This window comes from Haliotis asinina, chromosome 13 (assembly GCF_037392515.1).
Source record: "Haliotis asinina isolate JCU_RB_2024 chromosome 13, JCU_Hal_asi_v2, whole genome shotgun sequence".
Classification (NCBI taxonomy): domain Eukaryota; kingdom Metazoa; phylum Mollusca; class Gastropoda; order Lepetellida; family Haliotidae; genus Haliotis; species Haliotis asinina.
Window position 1 is genome coordinate 34,416,749 of NC_090292.1, and position 25,224 is coordinate 34,441,972.

General features: G+C 41.4%; 2 protein-coding genes across 2 annotated transcripts; both read left to right on the forward strand.

The window, feature by feature from the left end:
* The first annotated feature begins 9,552 nt into the window (after window positions 1-9,552).
* Window positions 9,553-11,121, forward strand: LOC137260255 (uncharacterized). The gene has a single exon (XM_067797950.1). The coding sequence runs from the start codon at window positions 9,797-9,799 to the stop codon at window positions 11,042-11,044; it is 1,248 nt and encodes a 415-aa protein (XP_067654051.1). The 5' UTR covers window positions 9,553-9,796; the 3' UTR covers window positions 11,045-11,121.
* Window positions 11,122-12,799: 1,678 nt separating this feature from the next.
* LOC137259525 (integrase/recombinase xerD homolog) lies at window positions 12,800-15,076 on the forward strand. The gene has a single exon (XM_067797160.1). The coding sequence runs from the start codon at window positions 12,800-12,802 to the stop codon at window positions 13,526-13,528; it is 729 nt and encodes a 242-aa protein (XP_067653261.1). The 3' UTR covers window positions 13,529-15,076.
* Window positions 15,077-25,224: the final 10,148 nt, after the last annotated feature.

A 25,224-nucleotide genomic window follows, 5' to 3' on the forward strand; every position in this document is an offset into this window, starting at 1 on the left:
TGGACAAACATCAACAAAAATAATAATAAGATATTTGTCAATAATACCAGAGACCTAATAACCGATGGATACTACAGCGTGTGTTCTCTCAACGACGACATTTTCGAACCCTTAGGAGTTGAGCTTTGAAATAAATGACTCAAACGGTACAGTGGTGTTGATTAACAACAGTGTAAACACACTGAGACTCAGTAGACCGTTGGCGAAGATACTAGGAGTGCCATCAGAGGAAATAAAACCTAATATTACCGTCACCGGTAGGAAATTACCAGAGTTAGTTCCATACCGCGATCTATGCGTTCATCTCGAACAGCTTAGCACAACAGATAATTAACTGCTTTCTTTATTTCACCTTGTGTAATAGGATCTTACAAAACGCAGAAGTTATTACAATCAATACATTCGACAGAATCATGGTTGGTAATGATATCAAACACCCTCTGTAAATTCAGAAGTAACATTATAAAGTTCAGGATTTACAAATCTTTGAAATAGGCAAACCAAGATTCAATAGATATATTGTTGAAGCTGCAAGAAGTTAATAAAAATTTCACTGCTCCAATTTTTCTCCTCTGTTGCACACTTAATTTCATGATCACTCTTATCTTTATGAAGTACATTTTTGTCTTTACAAACCTTTCGATAAAATAATTTGCTTCTAAATATCTTTTTAAATTATCTTTTCATTTATATATTCTCAACAAATTCAGATGAAAATATTTTTTTACTTTTCAATTCCAAACATTCTTTATCAAACCACACAGGTTGTACTTTCCGTGTAAGCATCCGTTTTGTAAGATGAATGAAGTCCTCACCTGCAAAATACATTAAGTCAGTAAGTCTATCAACAACTGCATTAACATCATCGTGTACAATATGCAGAAAGGAACCAAAGATATCTTGAGCACAGGATGAGTTCAACCTTTCAATAAATAACTGCCGACTGCTATCTCACCGCTTAAATTTTACTACAGGTTCAGTGCCAACATAAGCAATACAGTCAGAACTACCATGCACAAGCATAGTTCGCTGTAGATCACATCATACAGGAAGGTGATCCGACTCGGAAACGATAGATGAAGACGCTATTATATAATCCACTAAACTTGTTCCGTTATTGCTAATACAAGTAAAGTAGCCATTCCTCTAATTTGGTTTACGACCGTTGACAATATGACTTCCCTAAAGTTTATACAATTCTAATAACAATAATCCAAAATGATTTGTTTCTTCGTGCTGTGTTTCTCTTTTCTGTGAAAAGGTATGTAAATTATAAAAATCTCCAACATCAAAACGGTCAACATCACTGTCGTCATCTAGAATGTAGTCATTCCGTCCAACGCGACCGTTAAAGTCACCAAGTCAAACGATGTTCTCAGTGTTGTCAATTTCACATGCAATGCACGCAAGTTTCAAATCTAGGTCATCTATCATTCCGCTCCGGCGAGTTATACAACGGTTGTCTATGAGGTAAAATGATAACAGGCAAAACGAATACTGACAAAACATCATAAACAGTCTAATGCAAATTAAAACAAACACACACACATTTATACCAATCATCATGTAATCTCACAAACAATAGCAGTGTCTCCCACACACAGCGGCGTTACCCGAATATCTACCAAAGTCATGCTGTCGTCTTGCTGGAGAAACAAAACAATCATATCCTGGGAGCAAACTCCTAATACTATCATTATCACATTGTTTCCACTAAGCCTATTACATCATAATAGGAACATAATGCAACATATAACCATGCAATGTAATCATGCAGCAGACTGATTTAAAAGTATCATCGTTCATTAGTGAATGAAGTACTTGAACGTTCCAAGCACACATACTGAGCTTCTCTGTACATTGTTCATGTTGACACGTACCTCTTCAACGTAGCAGTTGGACAGCGAATATTATCTAGCGTCATGTAAGAATGTCGAGTTTTGATTGGTCAACGTGACTCTGATAACATACCATGTACATCCATCACGATCCACCAGCGGGAGTATAAAAGTCGTATACTCCCGCTGCGAAATTCATATCACCTCGCTACGCTTCGGCGACGACGCGAAGTGAGAAAAGCGTGCATCGACAAGCCTTTAGTAACGTGCGGTGCATTGAGGTCAAACAATCAGCTGGTGTCAACATGGCAGCAAGTCGTTTCGATGCGTGTTGTTTTGTTTTGATTTAGTGAAAACATTCAGCTAGATAAGTGCGTTATCACATCGTGTCGAGGGAAATACGGGGTTTTATCAGTCCCTCGTCCGGCTCGGGGAATACAACCTTCCTCGGGACTGATAAAACCCCGTATTTCCCTCGACACGATGTGATAACTTATAATAATCACTGGGCCCACCATGTCCGAGCAGCCAGAAGACTTGCCACCTGGCCCCGATTTCTCTGACTTAGTCGTGTCATGTGTATCTCTGGGTCGACGGGTCGATGCCCCGGGGACTATCCTCATCGTACATACACACCTTGTCTTGGATGACAAGTTTGTCGTTTGTGGAAAATTATTATTCAAATTGTTATTAAATATATTTTACACTCTGAAAAAGCAGGTGTCCTTCAAGTTCTTAATCATATAGTCACAACGAATGGGGAACTTGATTTTAGGATGGTCCACATTGTTGATGATTCGTGTTCCTTGAGTCATGTGTTGGTAGGTTGCAAGGAGACATCTAGGAAGGGGAGTTGGTGATCGGTCTCTGTTTGAATGGGGAACTTGAGTTTTAGGATGTTGGATGTTGAGAGGGCTGATTCTTCGAATGTCATCGGATGTCATGATGTGATGAGAGGAACATGGTTGTAGAATTTGTCGTTGAAGGTGAAGTAGGAGGTTTCAAAGCAGCTGGAGGCAAGGTTGATGATACTGTCTGTGATGGACTTGGTTTCGAGTTAATCTAGTCTGGTGTTGAGCTCGACACGAAGGATGTCAAGGGCTTCTTGTAGAGAGATGTTGGTGAAGAGGGCGACGGCGTCATAGCTGACCATGGTACACGTGATGTTGGCGTCTTTCAGCTGGGGCTAGGAGGCAGGAGAAGAACTGGGTGGTGCTGCAGAAGACTGATCTTCTGGAGGAGACTAGAACACCAACACAAGACCCTGAAAGAACTCCACCGATGCCAGAGCCCCCATCAAGGTCCACAAGAGCCCACCTAAAAGCCAGAACACTAGTCTGAGTGAGCTTAGTGACCATTGTCTTTAGTCTGCTCAGCCCTCTGTTATCCTACTTTTTTCTCCAAGCAGCTGATAAAATAAAACATTATATATGATAAAAAGGCCACACTGACGTAGTAATAATGTCTCACAAACACGAAAATAAGCCAGCGTTGTAGTGGCACAAAGTACTTCAGTTAAGGATTACTGAATCAACAGGTAATGAGTTTACATAGTAAACAACATTGGTTACAGTTAGCTATCGTTCGGATATCGCGGGAATCGGATTGTCGGGGTCTGACTGTATATGGTGGCGGTCTGTAAATAATCGAGTCTGGACCAGAAATACGGTCATCAACAACATGCACATCGATCTGTGCAACTGTGAAGCGATGATCAGCCTAGTAGCAAACGTATAGGGCATGACGCGTGGTTTGTACTTAATACATGGCTAAGGCATGTGGGGTGTCACTACCTGTAGGATCATCATACCAGGGCATGTGGAGATGTTTGTGTCTCAAGCACACCTGGCTATGGGGCAATACAGAATGAATACCTAATTTTGATCAACAAAATTGATACCGATGCTACTATATGGGCGTACATAGATCATATTACTAAAAACTGCAAGTAAATTTCTGGTCGTTTAATACAATAGTGTTAGTTACAGGGTGTTTTGAAAGGATGTATGGGACTGTAGGGCCGTTATAAATTCTGTATATTCTGAGGCACAACCGAATAAAATACTGATTCTACAATGGCCTTACAGGACCTCTACCACCCATTCTCACCAACGTGTGAAGAATTTATTACCTTTAAGATCTGTTAATTAGCTTGTCATAAGAAAACAACATTCATTCTTCGGCAGAACAAGACGCAAGTGTTTCGCCATGAACGGTCGTAACGGGAGATAACTCGTGATGGCACAGTTTATCATAAAAATAATCGAATTTGAGGTTTCGTTTAACAATGAAATACAGAAACATTTTGACACTAACAAATAAGACATTATGAAAACAATTTTATTACTCATTTTGAACTTATACAGTCAACTCTCGTCTACCGACACTCAATAATCCGACATTCACGTTAATCCGACCAAAAATTAGGGAACCATTTAAAACAATGGTAATTATTCTCGTACTTGTATACGCCTGTGTGGTTTCGGATGCTTTCGTTACTGACCAATCGGAATTCGTCAAATCTTAGGGGTAATAAATTGCACAGTCCGTTTGATTCCATTTCAGACCGATGAATTGCTCACTAACACAAAATCTAATAACTGCAACAAAACCAAATTTTGCACAGCCACATGAAATCGACAGACCAACTCTGATGATGTGTCTCATAATTTGGGACACCCGAAAAAAAAGTTGTTTAACAAACGATTATCATTTTCTTGTCACCTTTCTCTATTTAGTACGAGGAGGGCCTCTTGCTGGTAGAACAGCCAGCTGGGCAAGGTGCACGTGTGAAACTGACACGTGTGATTTGCTCGGCAAACCAGACATTCGTGATGGTTCACTCCCAAGCATCAGACGTTCAAAATGTCAGACGGCTCAATTATTTGACAAAACAGTCAAGTGTGACCAGTGTAACTGCCTGGCCTTACCTACTAAATATTGAACTGCTCCAAACTGTGGGCAGGGTGAGTAGGCTGATCCCAGCTGCTCAAGTCTGTTAACTGAAACAGATTAAACTCTTTTGTCTTTGTTGTTGTTGCCGCTGCTTTGATCAGTATGTGGAGAGGCATGTGATTCTGTAGTAGTTTGTTCAACTATATGGAATACAGGAAGTATGTAGAATGCAGTAAACATTATTAAATAAGCTTTAAATGTTTTGTATATACTTGAGTAAGTGGTTTAAAGTTCTCCGCAACTCAAGCTGAATCTCACATGTGATATATAACATGACCTCTAAAGTCTGAACGATATCGCTGCTATGGCTGGCATACGCAGAGTGGAATTCATTCAGTTTCAGAGAGAAAACCAGCAAGTATTTCTTGATGGGTTCACATACTCCAAGGATAAGACCAGAGGCCAGACACTGTTGGGGACTTCCTGAGCCATTCCTCAGACCACTGCCTCGCCCTGTTGCCCAACCGACAACAGACCTGTGGACCTGATACAAGGCATAGAGAAGTCAGAAAGGCACCAAGCTGGAACAGATTAACTTTGGTGCTGCTCCCCCCACCCAGGAAGAAAGTGGACACAGAATCCGAGGGGAGATTCCTTCGTCTGAAAGAAAAGCTGGCCAGAAGACATCCATTGAATTCCTGGATGCTGTAGGACATCTCTTGAAACTTGGCTAAAACTATTGAACTGCGTAGGTGATTGTGACTGATATGTAAATAGTGCATGTAAAGTGAATAGTGTCATATTTATTGGATACAATGCTCCGTTACTGACTGACATATGTAAATAGTAAATAGTGCTATACCTTTGTTTACTAATAAAGTTGGTACTTACATTTCTTAACAAGATATGTAATTAACATTTAAAGTAGGTGCTTACATGACTTATATAGATTGTGATGTAAAATCATCAAATCACTTACTAAGTTTTTATTGTTGTGGTCTGTTTCATTTCACTGAAAGGTAAACAGGTAACTAATGCTTGACAATGCGACAACGCAACATATTTTGACTTTGAAAAGTGTCGCTATGTCGCGTGTCGCACTTTGGAGGAACAGAGAAAATGTTATTCGAAACGCGACATCGCGACAATGCGACGAACAGGCGAAATGTCGCGTTGTCGCATTGTCGCGCTTTGGTTATGACAATGTCCCTTCTCGGATTCCATAGGAATACTACATTATCGTGCTACCCAGCGTCTATCGGCAGTAATACACTAACATCACGCTACCCAGTTTCATCGCGACTTTCATCTGAGAAGGCGATGTTCTGACACTGTCTAGTTACACAGGACCGCACACCACCACCATACACTATATGGATGTGTATCGGAACCGAAAACAAAAACGTGAATTGACTGATTGAGTGCAGGTGTCTGACGGTCACTAAAGAACTCTCGGACATAATGATAGTTTTCTGAGAAGAGCATATGTTGCCATGGCGACAGATTGAAGCTTTTAGTCCGTTACAACATAAAAGTTATTTAACAAACAAACTATCATTAAACAACTGACACTATTAAACTATGTTCACTGTGTATTACGAGGCAGGAGTTCAAAGAAAGGCATAGCCAGGCGTTCGAGAAGCACAGAAGTACCGAGAAAGTTACTTATTCATTAGCCTCTGCTGTGCCGTCTCCATATTTTTTCGCACACATGGCTGTCCCTATCTCTGCACTCCTCCCTCGTTACAAATAGTGAACTGTGTCAGCGTTTCATTGAGTATGTTACGTTTATTAGTTTTCGAGTTGGATTGCAATTCATCGGTCCGCTTTTGAACCATTTGGACTATAAGGACAAAACTTTATGGATTAGCAACTTCTTTATGGACTATAGTCTCACTTAAGATTTTGCAAAGACCGTGTCATGATCAAGTCTTAGCCCAAGCCTTAGCTTAGCAAAAACAATCCATTTTCGTACTCAGCAATTCTCAGACTAAAGCCATTTTCCCAATCTCGGGGCCTGATCTCTACGCACAACCAATCAACACTAAACTTGAGCAAATAAAATGAGTTTATTCGACAGCCAGCGAATCACTGTGAGTATCTGTCGTCCGTATCCTCTACCTATTCCAGCTGTCATAGATAACAGGATCTCTGTTTACACTGACGATAACGTTGTTATTGTGAACATCTTGATCTCACTCGATTGACGATAAGGTTGTTATGGCAACAGAATAAGTTACAAATTTTGATAATGGTACTGATGACAATCTTAGATTAGCAGATCAGCTCACGTGTGATGATACTACATGAATAGCATAGATATAGAGCACGGATGTTCTACGTCCGTTATCACCGCTACAAAGCAGGCCAAAGATAGTGGAACGCGGTGGGGTGGTATATTATATACAATTTCCTATGGCGTATTAGGACGTAAAATATTTGCCCAGTTTCTCCATGTTAATAGTACCTTTTCATCCAATTATATATTTAAACAAAATAACGAAAGAGATTATCACATCGCCAGATATGTGCTATCTGACATCAAGGAGCCATGGCGACATAGAAGGCGTCTAGTGCCAAGGCATACCGAAACGCGAGTCTCATTAACCAATTCAGACAATCACCTACTTTTCAGCTGATCCGAATTTTCTCGTGTGAAAGTGAAAAAGACATCATCGATACTTCAGGGGTGTACGTTACGATAAATCTTCACTACACCCTGGATACATTTACGGCTCGTGCCGGTGAATTTATTACATCCATCGGTTAGCTTTATTTCCAATCAACTGACATTGTACATGCAACTACACAAAATCAGCATCACCGCCTGTATCCATAAATTATGAACGGTCCCGAACAATTAAATGTACAAAGCCTATTGCTTCTACATATTGCATAAGGATATATCTCGGTCCTATATCACAGTTTGACTTATCTGAGCTAACGGGTGTACCATTTTGTAGATCGCAGATATACCCCTTGTAAAATTTGTTGTTTGTGTTTCATTGCAATACTTACAAGTATGAAAGTAGTAGGCAAACTAGCAGTAATACGGCAGAAAACAAACATATTATTTTACGTACTTTACTTGTTTTAGGTGAAGCTACTGAACACGAATATGACACACTACTGCTCCGAGAATACACTCTGTATTGCAATTGATCGGACCCCTCTATTTTACATCTGCCGATCTATATAACATTGGAGGGGGTCCAGAAACATTACTTTCATCAATTTGGACCCACTCAAAATTTCAACCAAATCTAACACTGCATATGTATGTATGTATGTATGTATGTATGTATGTATGTATGTATGTATGTATGTATGTATGTATGTATGTATGTATGTATGTATGTATGTATGTATGTATAACTGTGTTTACGATTGATTTACGATTGATTAAAGAATGGCTGAATTGTAGCATTACAATATTTATGTTTTTATCTAGTTCCAAATATGACGTACCTATGGCTTTACAGTGACGGGTGACGTGATTGCTTTACAGTGACGGGTGACGTGATTGCCTTACAGTGCCTGGTAACAGGTTGACTTTGCAGTGACGGGTAAGGTAACATGTTGGATTTACATTGAAGGACAAACTGTTGGTATTGTCACAAACATAATACATAACACTTTACATAAAAAAGGTATATGAATACTGGAGGGCAGCCTTGTGTTCAGGTGTCGTAACTGCCGATTGGGTGTCAGTAGACACTACAACAAGTCCTTATTAATATGGCCGTTCGACATTGTCAGGGGAAATGTAAGTTCAAGCTCTGCATTCGGTCCGTTGGGTGATTCACCATTAATTAATACTTTAAGAGTCTTGCTGATTCTGTTACACCCAGTTAGTCTGTTCTGTATCTCTTGTTTTATTACCAAGCGGCGACAGCATTCACTCTATGACAAAATAACCGTTGTTTTCCTTGTCTTGTTCAAAAGGTGCATTTTAACACAGACATTTAACGCCTGGGAGAACTCGATGTAAGCAGGGAGGCCATAAGTAGATTATCCCTGATGTAACTAAGGGAAATGATTCCTACTGGCTGGTTTTGAAAGAGGTAATAACGGTGAAGTCATTGTGGGCACAGGTACTGCAGATATGTACCCCAGGTACGTTTATACAGAAATGTACCCTATCCAAAATCAGAATCGTACCCTAGGAAGAGTCAATTTCGCACCATTGTTGTAAGGGAACCGTTATATATACTGTCATTTGAGGTGCATCTCATTGCGCTGTAAAGGAAACGAGCATTCATAATGGCGAATATTTCGTGATGTACGGTATCAGCCGTAATCACCGATCAGACGAACGGAAGCAGTAACATGAACAGATTTCGGTTTTGGGTAGTGTGTGAGTGAGTGAGTTTAGTTTTACGTCGAACTTAGCAATATTCCAGCTATATGGCGACGGCCTGTAAATAATCGAGTCTGGACCAGCCAATCCAGTGATCAACAACATGAGCATCGGTCTGCGCAATTGGGAACCGATGACATGTGTCAACCAAGTCAGCTAGTCTGACCACCCGATCCCGTTAGTCGCCTTCCATGGCAAGCATGGGTTGCTGAAGGCCTATTCTACCCCGGGACCTTCACGGGTCCGGGTTTTGGGTAGAGGAATATAGACGAATAGACCATTTCGAGCACAGGGTACGTGTATGTATTTTGATTTGGTAAATGAAAACGTACCTAGGGCATGTACGTGGAGTACCGGTGTCGACAACGACCCAATCAGCTGTCATAAACTCTTCATAGACAGTTTGAAAAATTATCTTTAGCACGCATGGTCCTGCTGAATACTCTAAAAATAATAGCATTTAGCGTTAACCGCTAAATTGTGTTATTGATGGCGTGGCTATACCACGTGCCTTTGTTTATAAATATTACCTTGGCTCGCGCAGCTGCAAACATTACGTCAAATCATGACGTCATCAGTTGTTACGTCATCACAACACGCGACAGATAACGGTGCTTCACTTCTCGCGTCTCCGCCGAACACTACTTACCGTCGCTCACTACCATATTAACATCGATAAGCAGGTTAACGTCGCCAATCTGTAATGGGACCAAAAAGAAGAGCAGCATTACAGCACAGGCTAGTCCCGGCACCTGCAGCTGGAAAGAAACGCAGATCAACAAGGGGTAGCAGTACCATCAGCACATCAAGTCCGCCGGTGGATATTCAAGGGACGACCTTGGGGACGACCTTCGATCCTCCTAGGAACGCTCCAATGCAAGGTAGGTTTAGCTTAGCTTCAGAATTGCATCAGGGAATGAACAATCCCATTCAGATAGACCCAAACTTATTATTAGCTACACCGTCCCTAACACCCGCGCCGGTTACCCAATCCACGGCAGCGCAGCCGGCGGCAGACGCGCACCCCAGTAGTCAGCAGGCGGTAGATGCACGCACAGGGTTTAATCCGGATTTAGATGCATGCACAGTTCCTTCTGCATCAAGCATTCAGGCCACGATACAATGGCTTTCTAATCTAGCTTCGGGTGGGGGATCTTCACAGCGAAGCCTCCCCACGTACAGGCAGGTACCCGATGCCACTGCGGTTAATGCGGGTTTGCCTCAGCTTTCCTACAAAACGGACCACATCGGTGCTCATGTGAAAGATTCGGTCAGGCAAAAAATATGGAACGGCGAGTTCGTAGACTTCCAAACACTCCTCCCTTCTCAAAACGTTGCGCAGGATGGCGATGTACCGTTACAAATGGTTTTTAACCAGGCAGGTCAGGTCATGTTTAAACCGGCAAGTAAACAATCTTCTAAACCCCTCAGTATTGCCTCCTGGACTACGGCCTTCCATATTTTTATGAGTATTTACCTGCAAAAACACCCAGGTGCAGTTCAAGAACTGTTAGGATACGTTGACGCAGTTCGGGGCGCCGCACACAAGTACGGTAATGACTCGTGGTACACCTATGATTATTATTTCCGCCATAAAATGGCTAGAGATCCCACGCGTTCCTGGGGAGCCATCGACGGCGATCTGTGGCTCCGTTACATGGTTCACGGTAGGCAGTCCTACAATCTCACAGACACTAAGTCCAGCACTGCTGGTTCCGTCACTGCTGTCACTGATAAGCAAGTCTGCTGGGATTTCAATTTTTCCCAATGTTCAAGATTATCTTGCAAGTACCCCCACAAATGTTCCAAATGCAAAAGTTCAAACCATAGTGCCCGTCAGTGCAATTCTTTTCGTAGCAAACCAACAAACAATGCACAAGTGCAACTCCGAAACAGGGCCAGCTTACCCCCATCTCCCGATGTCGTTAGCTCCGGTACCCATAAAATATAACACACTGATTCCATGGATCGATGCGTACTATGCAGTGTGCTCAAAAGATGCCGATCTATTACGGGTAGGTTTTACCTCAGGTTTTAATTTACAGTTCACTGGTTCGTTCACTCCTAACAACGCTCCCAACCTTAGATCAGCAAGGCAGTTTCCTCAAATTGTCAACACCAAGCTACAAAAAGAAATCTCTCTTGGTCGTATCGCCGGGCCTTTCTCCTCATGCCCGATTCAAAACCTCAAGGTTTCTCCCGTTGGTTTAGTCAAAAAGAAATCAGACACATCAAGTGTCACCACAATCGCGGATAACTACCGTCTTATACACCACCTCTCCCATCCCCGGGGATCGTCCGTAAACGATGGAATTTCCGCGGAATTTTGCTCCGTTCAGTACTCACGATTCGATGAGGCGGTTAGTTTAGTGCAGCAATTAGGCAAGGGAGCTCAGTTAGCAAAATTTGATGTTAAGTCAGCCTTCCGTTTACTACCAGTCCGTCCGGAAGATTTCCACCTGTTAGGTATGTATTTTGAAGGAAATTACTATTTTGACAAATGTCTCCCTTTCGGTTGTTCGATATCATGCGCTCTTTTTGAAACATTTAGCCGTTTCTTGCAGTGGTGCATAACCAAACACACACACAGTGCATCCATCATGCATTACCTAGACGATTTCCTGGTGGGAGGTCGCGCCCAATCAGGCAAATGTAAATACCTGTTAGATTCAAGCATTCAGCTTTTTCGACATTTCGGTATTCCCATAGCCCAGGAAAAAACAGTTCAACCAACCACGACCATCAAATTCCTAGGCATAACCATAGACACTATCTCTATGGAGATTAGGATACCACCTGAAAAAATCAATCACTTGTGTCAAGAAATTGTCGCCTTACTGCAGTCACAAAAGCGCAAACTAAAAGTTCACCAGTTACAATCTTTGTTAGGCAAGCTGTATTTTGTGTGTCGCGCAGTTAGGTGCGGGAGGGCTTTTTGTAGACGCTTGACTGATGCCCTTTGCGGAAACGTCTACCCCTATCATAGAATAAGACTCACTAACGGTATGAAACAGGACCTGCAAGTATGGTTACAGTTCCTGCAGCATTACAATGGCGTATCCGTTTTTCATGATTCTATTTGGCTGTCTGGTCAGCATTTACGTCTTTTCACGGATGCATCTAGCACACACGGCTTCGGGGCGTATTTCCAGGGCAGCTGGACATGTGCGTCCTGGCCCCAAGCGTGGATACAAAAAGGCTACACCAAGGATATGACACTCCTTGAATTATTTCCTATTGTGGTAGCGTTGAAACTGTGGGGAAATTGTTTGAGCAACAAAAAGGTTATGTTCACATGTGACAACCAAGCAGTCGTACATATTATCAACAAGCAATCATCCAAGAACAAGAGGGTCATGGCACTAGTAAGGTGCTTAGTATTACTCTCCTTGCAGCACAACATAATATTTCACGCCAAGTACATTAGCACGCATGAAAATGCTATAGCTGACGCTCTTTCGCGCTTTCAGTGGCACCGATTTCACCAAATGGCTCCAGACGCGGACCCGACACAGACCAGCTTACCAAGAGACATTTGGGAGATTGTATGACAGAATCTCATATACTTATCGTGTCTTCTTTATCACGCAACACTAGACGCACTTATTACACGGCGCTGCAATGTCTCGAAACGTTTAGGCGCGCGTTTAGTCTACCATTAGGAGGACCCATTTGCCTAGACCAACTTCTGCAATTCATAGGCTACATGTCAATTCAAGGTAAATCCCCTCGTACTGTAAGGGCTTACATTTCAGCCTTATGCACCTGGAATAGACTAAATAACCTTATCAATCACTGTGAACATTTTTTGGTTAGAAAAGACATCATTGGGATGCACAAGATTAAAGTTAGGAGGGACATACGAAAGCCCATCACATTTCCAATTCTTCAGCGCATCGTAGGTGTTTTGCCTGCTATCTGCAGATCTTCTTACGAGGCTCAGGTTTTTAAGTCAGCATTTACCTTAGCCTTTTTTGGTTTCCTCAGGGTCAGCGAGTTGGTTTGCAGTTCACAAGCCGACGATTCAAAAACTTCACTACAAATTAATGATGTTTCATTTTCAGGCGAGGGATTAACCTTGCGCATAAGATTTTCTAAAACCGACCAGTTCGGTAGAGGAACTCTGCTTTCAATTTCTCCTACTGCCTCAGAGCTATGCCCCGTTAGAGCTCTCTCTCTGTATCTCGCGTCCAGACCACGCACTAGCTCACAGCTGTTTGTCCATTTTGACGGCTCACCATTAACGCGCTATCAATTTCAGGCGATTCTCAATAAGTCGCTATCACATGTCGGTTATGACGCGACCCAGTATACATCACATTCTTTCAGAATAGGCGCTGCTACAACTGCGGCGATTAATGGTTTGGATGAAAGTATAATTCAGCAGTATGGTAGATGGACATCTTGTGCATACCAGGGTTATATTAGGATCTAATAAAGTAATCACGCATAATTAACTGATTCTACTTAATATTTACTAGCTTTGCTCTTACCAATTACATTGTAGCAATTTTTTCTGCTGTCCGATCTCTATGTTACAGATCTGGCCTGGGTGATTGGTGACAGCTACATGGCCAGGGCAAAGGGGAGCTTGGAACAACGCTTGCAACGTCTCGGCCGTACACGGTGGCAGGTCCGAGGCGGGAGGCGATGGAGCCACTTCCGAGCTTCGCTTAACAGTCTTTTGGCTTCCGCGTCTAACACCAGTCCCAAATGGCTCGTGATCCACTTAGGCTCGAATGACTTGTCCCAAACGTCCGCCAGGTCCATATATGAAGACATTATGTGTGATTTGCTGTATGCCAAGCTACGTATGCCTGATACGACGCTGGTGTGGTCTTTCATGTTGCCACGGGTTGCGTGGCCGGCTGCTATGGACATCAAAAAGCTTGAACTTTCTCGTAAAAAGCTAAATCGAAGACTCTCAAACAGAATCTATGAGCTTCATGGGATCAGCGTCCGCCACGACCAGTTTGATCCGGTCAAATGTGGCCCGGAACATTACTTGGCGGACGGGGTGCACCTGTCAACCACTGCAATGGACATTTTTGTGCACAATATTGTTAGTGCTTTAACTGCTAATTAACTCGGATAAATAGAAATAACGGCAGTAAGTGAGCACGCGCTTCCATTATTTCCCAGCACAGTGTAAGTCGTTCATGCTGTTCGCGTATCCACTATTTTCTAATATCTATATGTTGCTGTGTGGATGGCCGGCGATTTATATCGCGGTGGCCTGCTTGGGGTGAGAAGCTATCAATCGCTATGCTGCTGGTTGTCCGCTTTCACAGCAGAAACCAAAAAATCGTAATTCCAGCCTGCTTCACAGTAGGTGGAACTCATCGCTCGCTACGCTCACCTCGTCTGCTTGTCACAGCGGAAAGGTGATTATGCATTAATACCATGCTCTCGCTCGCTGCTGCTGCTCCTTCTCACCCCCGTAGCCATCCACACATATTGGCCATTACTCCCAAGATAATATCTTCCTTTTCATTTAAAACGCAAGTCCAGCAATAATAGCATTTAGCGTTAACCGCTAAATTGTGTTATTGATGGCGTGGCTATACCACGTGCCTTTGTTTATAAATATTACCTTGGCTCGCGCAGCTGCAAACATTACGTCAAATCATGACGTCATCAGTTGTTACGTCATCACAACACGCGACAGATAACGGTGCTTCACTTCTCGCGTCTCCGCCGAACACTACTTACCGTCGCTCACTACCATATTAACCCTCCCTCCCTTCCCGTGCTCACTTATTTCCGTTATTTGATTGGGTGTACATTAAATCTAGAAGTATTAACATTGATATTCATTGTACCTTTATTCACTTTGCTGAATTAAAACGTCATAGTGTGTATGGCCTGCTTGGGGTGAGAAGCTATCAATCGCTATGCTGCTGGTTGTCCGCTTTCACAGCAGAAACCAAAAAATCGTAATTCCAGCCTGCTTCACAGTAGGTGGAACTCATCGCTCGCTACGCTCACCTCGTCTGGTTGTCACAGCGGAAAGGTGATTATGCATTAATACCATGCTCTCGCTCGCTGCTGCTGCTCCTTCTCACCCCCGTAGCCATCCACACATATTGGCCATTACTCCCAAGATAATATCTTCCTTTTCATTTAAAACGCAAGTCCAGCAATAACACCGACAGCGTTGATTGTTTATTATGGCGTTAATGACTGGATTGTCTGCTCCAGCCTCGACTTATTACATATAACCGTGTAATTGTTTCTTGAGTGCGGCGTAAAAACAATACAAAACAAAAACAACCAAAATACACCCCACCCCTAAAAAATTTAATATGATGTATAATCACGAGTGAAGCAAATCGGCGGAGTTTCTCCTGCACTTTGCTTACTGCCATGAAAGGGAGATCACTTTTCCAGAGATCACTTCTTGAAGCAACATAATTAACTTTTCTTTACGACCTTCGCCTTCGGTCGTTTATCTTTCAACTGCTGATAGTCGCGGAGACCGGCAGCCATCTGGAATGGAGAAAATCAGGTATGACACTTGGGCTAACTACATGAAGGTTTAATATATGCGTTGACACTGTGCGTCATTTACCGATCATGAAAGTTCCGTTCACCTACTAGCTGCATACCACAGCTCAGTTTCGTGACACGGATTAAAACTTGATACATGACAATGATATGGTACATTTGTCAGTTTCCGCTCCTGTGATGACCCTATCAGTGTTCACGAATAGCGTCTGACCCTCTGACATATCTGGCAGATTCGCCAATGGTCAGATAGAAATCACCAACCCGCCAGCCCCAGGATCAGACTGAATATTTCACAATGTCTCTGTGTGAAGTTGTTATTTGCAACATCTGACAATTGTTTGCTGTTTGAAAATCTCATGTTTGTTATCATGTAATGTAAATTTTTTCAATGTTAATTATAAGAAATATTAAATCTGAAATGTTGTTTAACTTTATTCAGTGGGTCCTGTGAATTATCAGTGGGTCAGACAGACATCTGAAACTTACAGGACCCAACGTCCTGTTACTTTGAAACACCATCGTGAACACCGCCCTATCGATGACGGAAAATCACTTTAAACGACAGCGCTTTTTACTGACATTTCTGACACGTTTTCTTAGCTACAGTTGAATTCATGAAAACAAACATGAAGACACAGAATGGCTAAATATTTCTGATTACACGTACTTACATCGCACGGCTATGCTTAAATTACTCAGAATGTCTCCTCGCAAAATCACTGACCGATGTCTGTGAGAACGCATACTTGTGAAAGTCGGCCACCGGCAGTGATGTCACGCAATGTTGTACATAGATATACTAATTTCCCTCGAGACTATGAGTGTTTACGACCCGCTCATCTTACCCAGCTCCGCACAGTTTGAATTACAAAGTAGGTTTGACGTGCCTTCATGTTTTTGGTTTTTTTTGTTTTTTGGTTTTTGTTTTTGTTTTGTTTTTCACGCAGTGTACTTATATCTGTTTACATTTTCGGTGTTTACATTCACTTGCAGATAATAATGCCACATTCTTTATTTACTTTTCATAAGCTCTCTTTTTCCTCGACTTCCTCCCCATGGCCCCTAGCCTTGTGATCTACCTTCATGTTCTGGCGATCAATAACCTGATTATAGATGTTGTATTGTTTTGAAATGATTGTTTAGCATTTTACCCTGAACTTACAATAGTTGTAATTAATTTGTGATATTCTAGTCGTTATGCTGTCCTTCGCTGACAGGTTTGTGAAAATGTAAAAAAATGTTTGTCGTCACGATATGGCTGAAATATTGCCGATGTGACGTAACATCTAAACTCACTCACTCTCACACCCCCCCCCCCCCCCACACACACACACCAGGTTTATGATTAAATAGTTTTCACGTGATTAATTTATTAGAACAAATATTGTCTCGAAAAGATATTATACTGTTAACTTCATTGTAGACATGTTATTAACCGCTCCATATATTTCTTGGGTAAATTCTTATTCCGTTAACTTCATAATTCCACACACAAGGAGCTGTCTTGCCTTCATTTATCTTTTGTGAAGTAAAGTGACATAACCACATAATAATGTACATGGAAAATTCCAATATGGGGAATGGTTTCGTTTGTTTTGAAATATTCATTTTGATATAGCACTAATTTTATGCCAAGCGGTGTTATCAAAGAAAGATAAACTCTATCATAGTCTGTTTATCATTCAAGACAACTTATAAACATGGTGGAGATTAATGCTCTTTCGAAAAAAGCGTATAAACGAGATCTGTTAAATAACTATAACTGAGATACAGATCAATCAACAATATTAATATTTTTCATTGCGTATTTCCAATATTTTTACCGTCACACATTATTGTATCATACGTGCAGGCAGCAAACAGTACATCCGAGGTACATAATATGTAAAGACGTTATAGATTAATATGATTCTAACCTTAGAACAAGTGTAACGTTGACCAGAATTTAAAAATAAAAAGACATTTGTTCGGTACTGTTTGATAAATTTAGATATTTGGTAGCATCATAACCCTTAATAAGTTCTTTCTCAATTAAATTGATAACAGGCAAATAGTTTGCAGTAGCACATTTGAATATATTTTGTTTGACTAGAAGGATGATTACATTTATAGGACTGTTATTTCGACCTTTAATTCCAAATTCTAGCACGACATTGTGAGATACTCGATTCTGATTGGGTGACTGCTGCACGTGACCGTCCTTAAACCTAAATCAAAGGACCGCTAATTACACGTCGACCGCTTCACCTGCGTATGAATACATAGCACTCGCTGACCTTTTTGTTTGTAAAGAAACATGTCGTTTGAATTAGACATAGGTGATTTTCACCTTGGTACCTTCTACGAGATATTCGGAGAAGAGGAATTTGATCTAAAACCGGAATGGTTCGATGACGACCTACTGGAATCAAGCGGTACAAATGAAATTCTTCAACAAGAGAATTTCGGCACACATTGAGTGACACTGACTTAACGCTAGATTCCACATAGAGCGTTGCCGGGTATTACATAACTGCTAACATCACATCAGGCCCAAGTAAGTAATTCACCCGATGTTTCATCACTCGTAACACAAATAAATACTCAAAACGAACCTCACAATATCTATATATGCTTGGATGGAATTTTTTTCAGTGATGGCCGCTTGTTCGGTAATACCCGACACCGCTCTACAAAACATTCGTACAAGACCGTACTGCATACGGTTGCCACTCCAAACAAAGCACAAAACAGTATGAATTAAAATGAAAATGAAATTTATTACTATAAACAAATCTCTGTTAAATGTGGTCTTAGTAAGCAGTACACAAACCATTGTGTTCGGTCCACCACTGTAACACTCTTATCTCTGCAGGCGTTGAGGCTAGAGAAATTGTCAAAATAACAGGTCACAAAACGTTTTCATAGGTAGAGTTTACAGATAGTTGATCAATCAACATATGATGTCTTTCTCCTTCGGTATAAAACAACTTCACATCAAATAACACGGTGATCAGTTTAAGATATTAAGATAAGGGCAGTACTCTGTTAAAACAACAGACAAAATATACCAGTACAAGCAGGAAAACATCCGAATCTATCCATATACATATACAGATAGGACTCCGGTGAAGATCCGTGTTAGAACTGATCATCAGTGACCCATGCTTGTGGTAAGAGGTGACTAACGGAATCGGGGGTCAGGTTATCTCTCTTGGGAGATAAGCATAGTGTGCTTGAAAATCAGGGACGTGTTTTACTGAATTGTCGCAGACTAAATTTCAATTGGAACAGAAGGTGTGGGTTAACTGTTTCTCCATATTATTTTTTATGCGCATGAATTGGTTTGGTGTTCATATTTTAGGTTCGGTCCAAATACATGTATTTGCCGCCATATACATGTAGCTGGAATATTGCTGAGTGCACAAGGATTAGCAGTTCAATATGAGACAAGAGAAATTACAAAACAAAATTAGTGACAAAAATAATGCCCGATGCAATACCAAATTCTGACTTGTACCAAATGTTCCAATGTTTGGTGCTTTTTTCTCATTTGAACAGCACGCATCATGACTGAGATACAGATTCATAAACACATACTCTGTCATCGTATTGCAGGCTCGATTATTTGATTAACAAACCACCATATGCATCATACGACTGCAATACTGCTGAATGAGGCGTTAAACAAACACAAATAGTAGAATCGACTATGCTTTGGGCAGATATTTCTTATGTGGAAAGGGATGGTAGTAATACTGAAAATAGCCCAGTGAGGAATGAGGGCTGTACGAAATTCAAATCAACTGACTTGTGAAATGGGACAAGAGGTAACAAGAAAGCAGGCGTGACACAGTTTCCCATTTTTGCTAACTAGTCAGACTAACTATGCCTGAAATGTGAAAGCAGAAACGTAGCAAAAGATTACAAAAAAAGATGAGAAAGAGATGTTGTCGGTATGACACGGGTTTCATCATAAAGCTGCTAATATGGTGGCCATTTGCGTGATTTAAATGTGTATTCTAATCTGACATGTCGTTGAGACTGATAAGTTTTAAAAATGACCCTATGGCAATTTACTATCCAGTCGGGCCAGTGACTGGAGATTTGTGCCAGTGCTCCGGTCACAAATCAGTTGAAATTAGGCAACGTTGAGCTCGAATCTTTGGATGGGATTCCGTGTTTGACACCTTGGCCCAAAGTTTCGAAGCGCTCTTAGCGCTAAGATAGTCGTAAGTTAATGTTAATGAATGGCACTTACGACTATCTTAGTGCTGCTGTAAGAGAGCTTCGAAAATCTGGGCCCTTGACTCCTGGGAATTTCTAGGACTTCCGTCCTAAGTCCTGTTCCTCAGAGCGATCACAGCGCTACGACTGTCTTAAGTCTATGTTACAGGGCCTAGATTGTCGAAGCTCTCTTAGAGCTAAGATAGTCGTAAGCTAATGTATGGCACTTACGGCTATCTTAGCGCTAAGAGAGCTTCGAAAATCTAGGCTCAGTATCTAGGAGGCACAGCAGTCGCCGATAGCTTTGTGAAACGGGGTCTTGCCTCACAACGAAACGCACTCGATACATGTGGTATGACCAGAGGCAAGTGGGTTTGTTCAAAATTGCCTCTGTTCACCCAGAGGAGAAATGAGGAACTGGCGGTGTAGGTCATGTGACTATTGACCCTCTAGCGATTCACAAGCTGCTTGGGTTATCCTTTATAATGATAACAAGATTGTTTGGGCGCTTCGTGTATGCTTTATGCGTGGAGAAATGACAATGATGAATGGACTAATATTGTGTTAAGACAGAAATGCAACAGAGAGGATTCGGGTGACCTGGCACAGTCAGGCTGGAAAGGCTCCTCATCAGCTCAGGGCCATTGCCCCCTCTACACGCAGCCTAGACATAGCCCAGGAACGCTGCCTAGCTGAACCCACCAAGAACTTTCCGGAGCATGTGTAGACTCCCCAAACATTCTGCAGCCTTTTCTATTACCCAGTGTGTCAGAAGGGCTATACTCCCGGTGGGGAACCCAGGCACCAGAACAATGGGGACAAAACAATGTTCTTGGAATGCAGGCAAGGCATTTCGAAGACGCATGTCCTGAATCTTGCCAATCGCGTTGTGAAAAGGGACAGAAAATTCAGTGACATAAATAAATTCACTGGCTTGAATAAAAAGCACAAGATCAGGTTTGTTGGAATCCTTCCGAGGTTGTATATGTGCCTATTACAAAAATGTTTGAAGGTATAATTTTCCATGACGTCCTGGACATATTCAGGGTCCTACCGTGGATGGACCTCGGCGTCAAAGCTACAGGCATGGCGGAAACGGTAGTATAGCAACGAGCCATGCCATCATGTCGTTTAAGATATGCCGTTTGTGCCAAGGAAGTGCATTCACTCACCATGTGTTCGACAGTCCCTGCAAAATCATTGCACAATGGACATCTTATGCAAATGTTTTCTTTTAGAACCACATTTAGATGACTATGAGTGTGACGTGACTGGTCTTTGACAGCAACAGGGAAGCCCTCAGTTTCACATTTAAGACCAGCCAACTTCCAGGCGAAGAAGTCAGTTGGATTACTGTTCTGTTCACACAATGTTATTATTGTTTCAAAAGAGATTAGAAAGTCACCTCCTGTGGTCAGGTCACCGCGCGTTAGATAAATAAATGCTTCTGCATGTACATTTACAAGACGTGAACACCATAAAGGTGGATCTGTTTGAATATTGCTCGACAGAAAAGGAAATTTGACACTATTAAAGTTAAAATCAGCACCCATATCATACAGCGTCGAGTATTTTTGTCATCCTGGATCTTAGTGCACAGCTGTAAATAAGACACAGCTGAAGCGGTCTCACTTGACAGTTGTTCCACTAGCAGGAGGTAAATCGGTGGAATGGAATTAGTCGTTTGATGGCTGTTTAACGAGTTTAGGAAATCTGACATACTTGAAGCTGAAGTTTTCGTGTTGTTGACCAATGACGATGTGGATGTCTACTTCTTTCTACCTGTTTTACCCCTAAATTTTACAAATATTTTATCAACAGGAAAGTTTTCACAAACTTTCTCACTGACAGTAAACTTTATATGACATTTGCTTTTATTTTTGACACATTGTCCTTAACCTCTGCAGATGGACATGTAGTGTTCAAGACTTACGTGTACAAATACCCATAGATTTGATTTAAACATATATGTATTCAAAAGAATGGATTGGGTACAATTTATTCCAACTTCTTCTCTCCAAGCCCTCTCCTATTTACAGTGCTTACATCCAAATGTGAATTATATGTACAGGGATAGAAAGATAATCATGTGACGTGTGAAGCTTCAGGTGGTAAGTTTGATAAAAAAAACCCGTAAATCCATGGCAACAAGTCACTCTTCTGCCAATTGTACAGTCTTTTTGTAATGTTAAAGATGCATTTCTTGCCCTGAAAACAAATGACCTTGCGTCGAACTTATGCTGTCTGCAGTGAGTAAACTTCCGGCGGGATCACATGACTTAGATCATGTGGCAGGCTATTTTTAACTTGTATCGCGACAGATAGTAGAGGTCGATTTGTAAGTGTTATATACAGTACAATGGCAGTGTGGTCAACCGCAATCCTACATAAGATGTGTTTTCGTTACTGATGAGATATTCACACACCCGCCAAGTCCTAATTAACAATTATGTTTTGATGAAGTCCGGGTCCGGAAGCCCGGGTTCCGGTTGAGCGACTACAGTTACTGACCATAAGTTTTGTTTCACATAAAAGTCGGAGGCGGGGTTTCCGGATACGGAGTTCGACTGTATATAAAAGGAGAATATGACATCTAAATTGAAGTAATGCATTGAATACACGAATTATTTATATCATGAACATTACATCCAGTTACTGGACCTTTTGAACCATCCAGAGATGCCAGCCTCTACGATTTTATCGTAGTCGCTACGAATTTTAACTTCAAACTACGCCACTACGATTCCACTAGAAATCCTACGAAATTTGAATAAAGTGCATTAAAATTGGGATATATATACAAAAACATATATTTTCAACGATGAAATACATTTTCGAACTTCATGTACCTTCCATTCATCATATTTAATGATATATTTGAACTGGAATGATTGCAAGTAACAAACGTAATTTTAGCTAAGCTGATTTCAATACCTTTGCGATTTGACACATTTAGTTCCTGCGGAAATAGCGGAAATAATTTAACCACGTGACCGTAATATCATTCATTTTGTTCTCAGAATCCATCATGATTTTGTTTTTTAGTTGATTACGAATTTTATGGTCAAAATACTAATTCTGAACATTGAAACTACTAATTGCAACACTTTAGGGTTGGCATCTCTGAACTATCCCACAATTCACAGATGTTCAAGATGTGAACTTGAATGCTATAAAGATATTATTTAGAGTGTACGTTGCTCTGACAACGTTAACAATATGGGTATTCCATGTACAGTCAGAAGAAAATGTACTCCAAGATGTTTATGAGAGTTTCAAATTCTAAATTCAGAATTGTATTATTATGCAAAAGAGTGAAAAGTTTTGTTCGGTTTGTATGTCACAAGCCAACGTTCTGCCCAGCACGATAAATATAAAAACTTTTTTAATAAAGCGGCATGACAAGGTAGATACCTGAAGATAACGATTTATTGAATAAAAAACACAACAGTTACTAACACATTTAGGATCAGGTCCAATCGCTGATTAACAAGCAAACATTTACTAATATCGGCTATGACACGTTCATCTACTACTATATGATTGTGTCTACTACATGTACGCTTTTCAAATAAAGGTAGTAGATTGTGTTTTTCATCTAATTTACATATAGACGCAAAGTATGATTTTAATGTGTCTGCTTTATCAAAGTCTGAAAATATATTTGGACTCATTCATTAGACAGATTCATTAGATCGTAATGGCGGAATAGGGTTGATATATCCTGATTATTTAATAAGCCTTCTTCGTACTTTCCAAAATGAGGGTTTCTCTGCTCATTTCAGATATGAACTCATCAGTGTCCTCAAAATACTGTTCCTCTGCATAACACTTCATGTCATTAACTTTATTTCGTTGTTACGGCATGCCACTTTATCCTCCCATCTTTATGTTATTTTTGCCCCTTTTGTCTCAACCTATTACGTTTTCGTGATTCCCGTCGTATTCCCGTGCTGTTTCTCGTATTGTGGTGAAAGATTTGTAAAGTCTTGTCCAATGAGTCTCGAGTTACAGCACCCGTGAACGGCCATCTACTCGTGGTGGGTGCTGGGTAACGCCAAGAGCCGTTCACCCCCGTCGTGGGCCCGGGGGGATATTTGGTCCACCAACCCCTTTGCCGTGGGTTGCGGCCCTGTGTCGGTGGAGGAGGGGATCCTGGTGGTTGAGGGCATAGGAGCAGGAACTGTGTTCCTATTGCTCAACACACCACTTTGGCCCTGACTTCACCTAGATGGGTGGTAGGATGGGCCCGGTTCTACCAATCGGCTGGTCATGCCAGGCACTGTGCATAGTGGGTATTATTGCACATATTTGATATGTTATTTGATCTTGGTTTTTAGAGACTCCAATTATTTCAAGATATTATATTGCCTAGAGTCCTATGCCAGCAGGCGGTGGCTCATGGGCCAATCTAGTGATGTTGACCGCTGAATTCTATATGTTTTTAAGTTATTGTTATGGGCAGAACCAGCGTGACAATACACTTAATAAACGAATATAGCTATTCATGTCATATTTGCTGGAGTATAGCATCCCTGTATCCCTGATGTCTGCATTCTGGAGACCCGATGCAATTAGATCCCGTCCTTGTTGACACTCCATGCTGGGTGGGGAGCAGGGTTGTCGAATCTCAGTGATATAATGATGGCACACAATCATTCTGGTTCTACCCGAAATGGAAAAAAGAGACGTTTGGACGCCGAGATATTGTCGCCTGATGATGATGTTTCTCTTACAACAAATTCTAACTCTCGGGCCCAATTTATTGTTGTTGAATCTAAGAATGGTCTTCCTTTAAAAATCCAAAGCAATCGAAGGTATTTGTGGTGAGGTGATGAATGTTTCACGTCTCCGAGGCGACTCCCTCTTAATTGAGTGTGCGCGGAGACTGCACGCTATTAACCTTTTGAAATGTACCACATTTGCAAATACTGAAGTCGCAGTCTCTGAGCACGGAACTTTAAATTCTAGTCGAGGGATCATCCGCGACAGAGCCCGTTGTCTAGCGGAAATGAAGGAGGAAGAAATCTTGAAAGAACTTTCTGGACAGCATGTCACCTCAGTGAAACGCTTCATGAGAAGAGATGGTGATGCTTCTATTCCAACAAATACCTATTTGTTCACATTTTCACTGACTGATATACCTAAACCCATTAAAGCTGGCTATTTCAACATCGGAGTGGATGTGTATGTACCCAATCCACTCCGGTGTTATAATTGTCAGAAATTTGGACATGGTTCTAAATTCTGCAATCGTCCTTCTGCGTGCTCTCGACGTGGAGGTAATCATGAAAACACTGGTTGTAGGGCTGCCCTAAACTGTGTAAACTGCAAAGGTGAACATGACGCTTCTTCTAAATCTTGCCCTTCGTGGATTCATGAAAAAGATGTTTTGACAGTAAAATGTCAAAACAA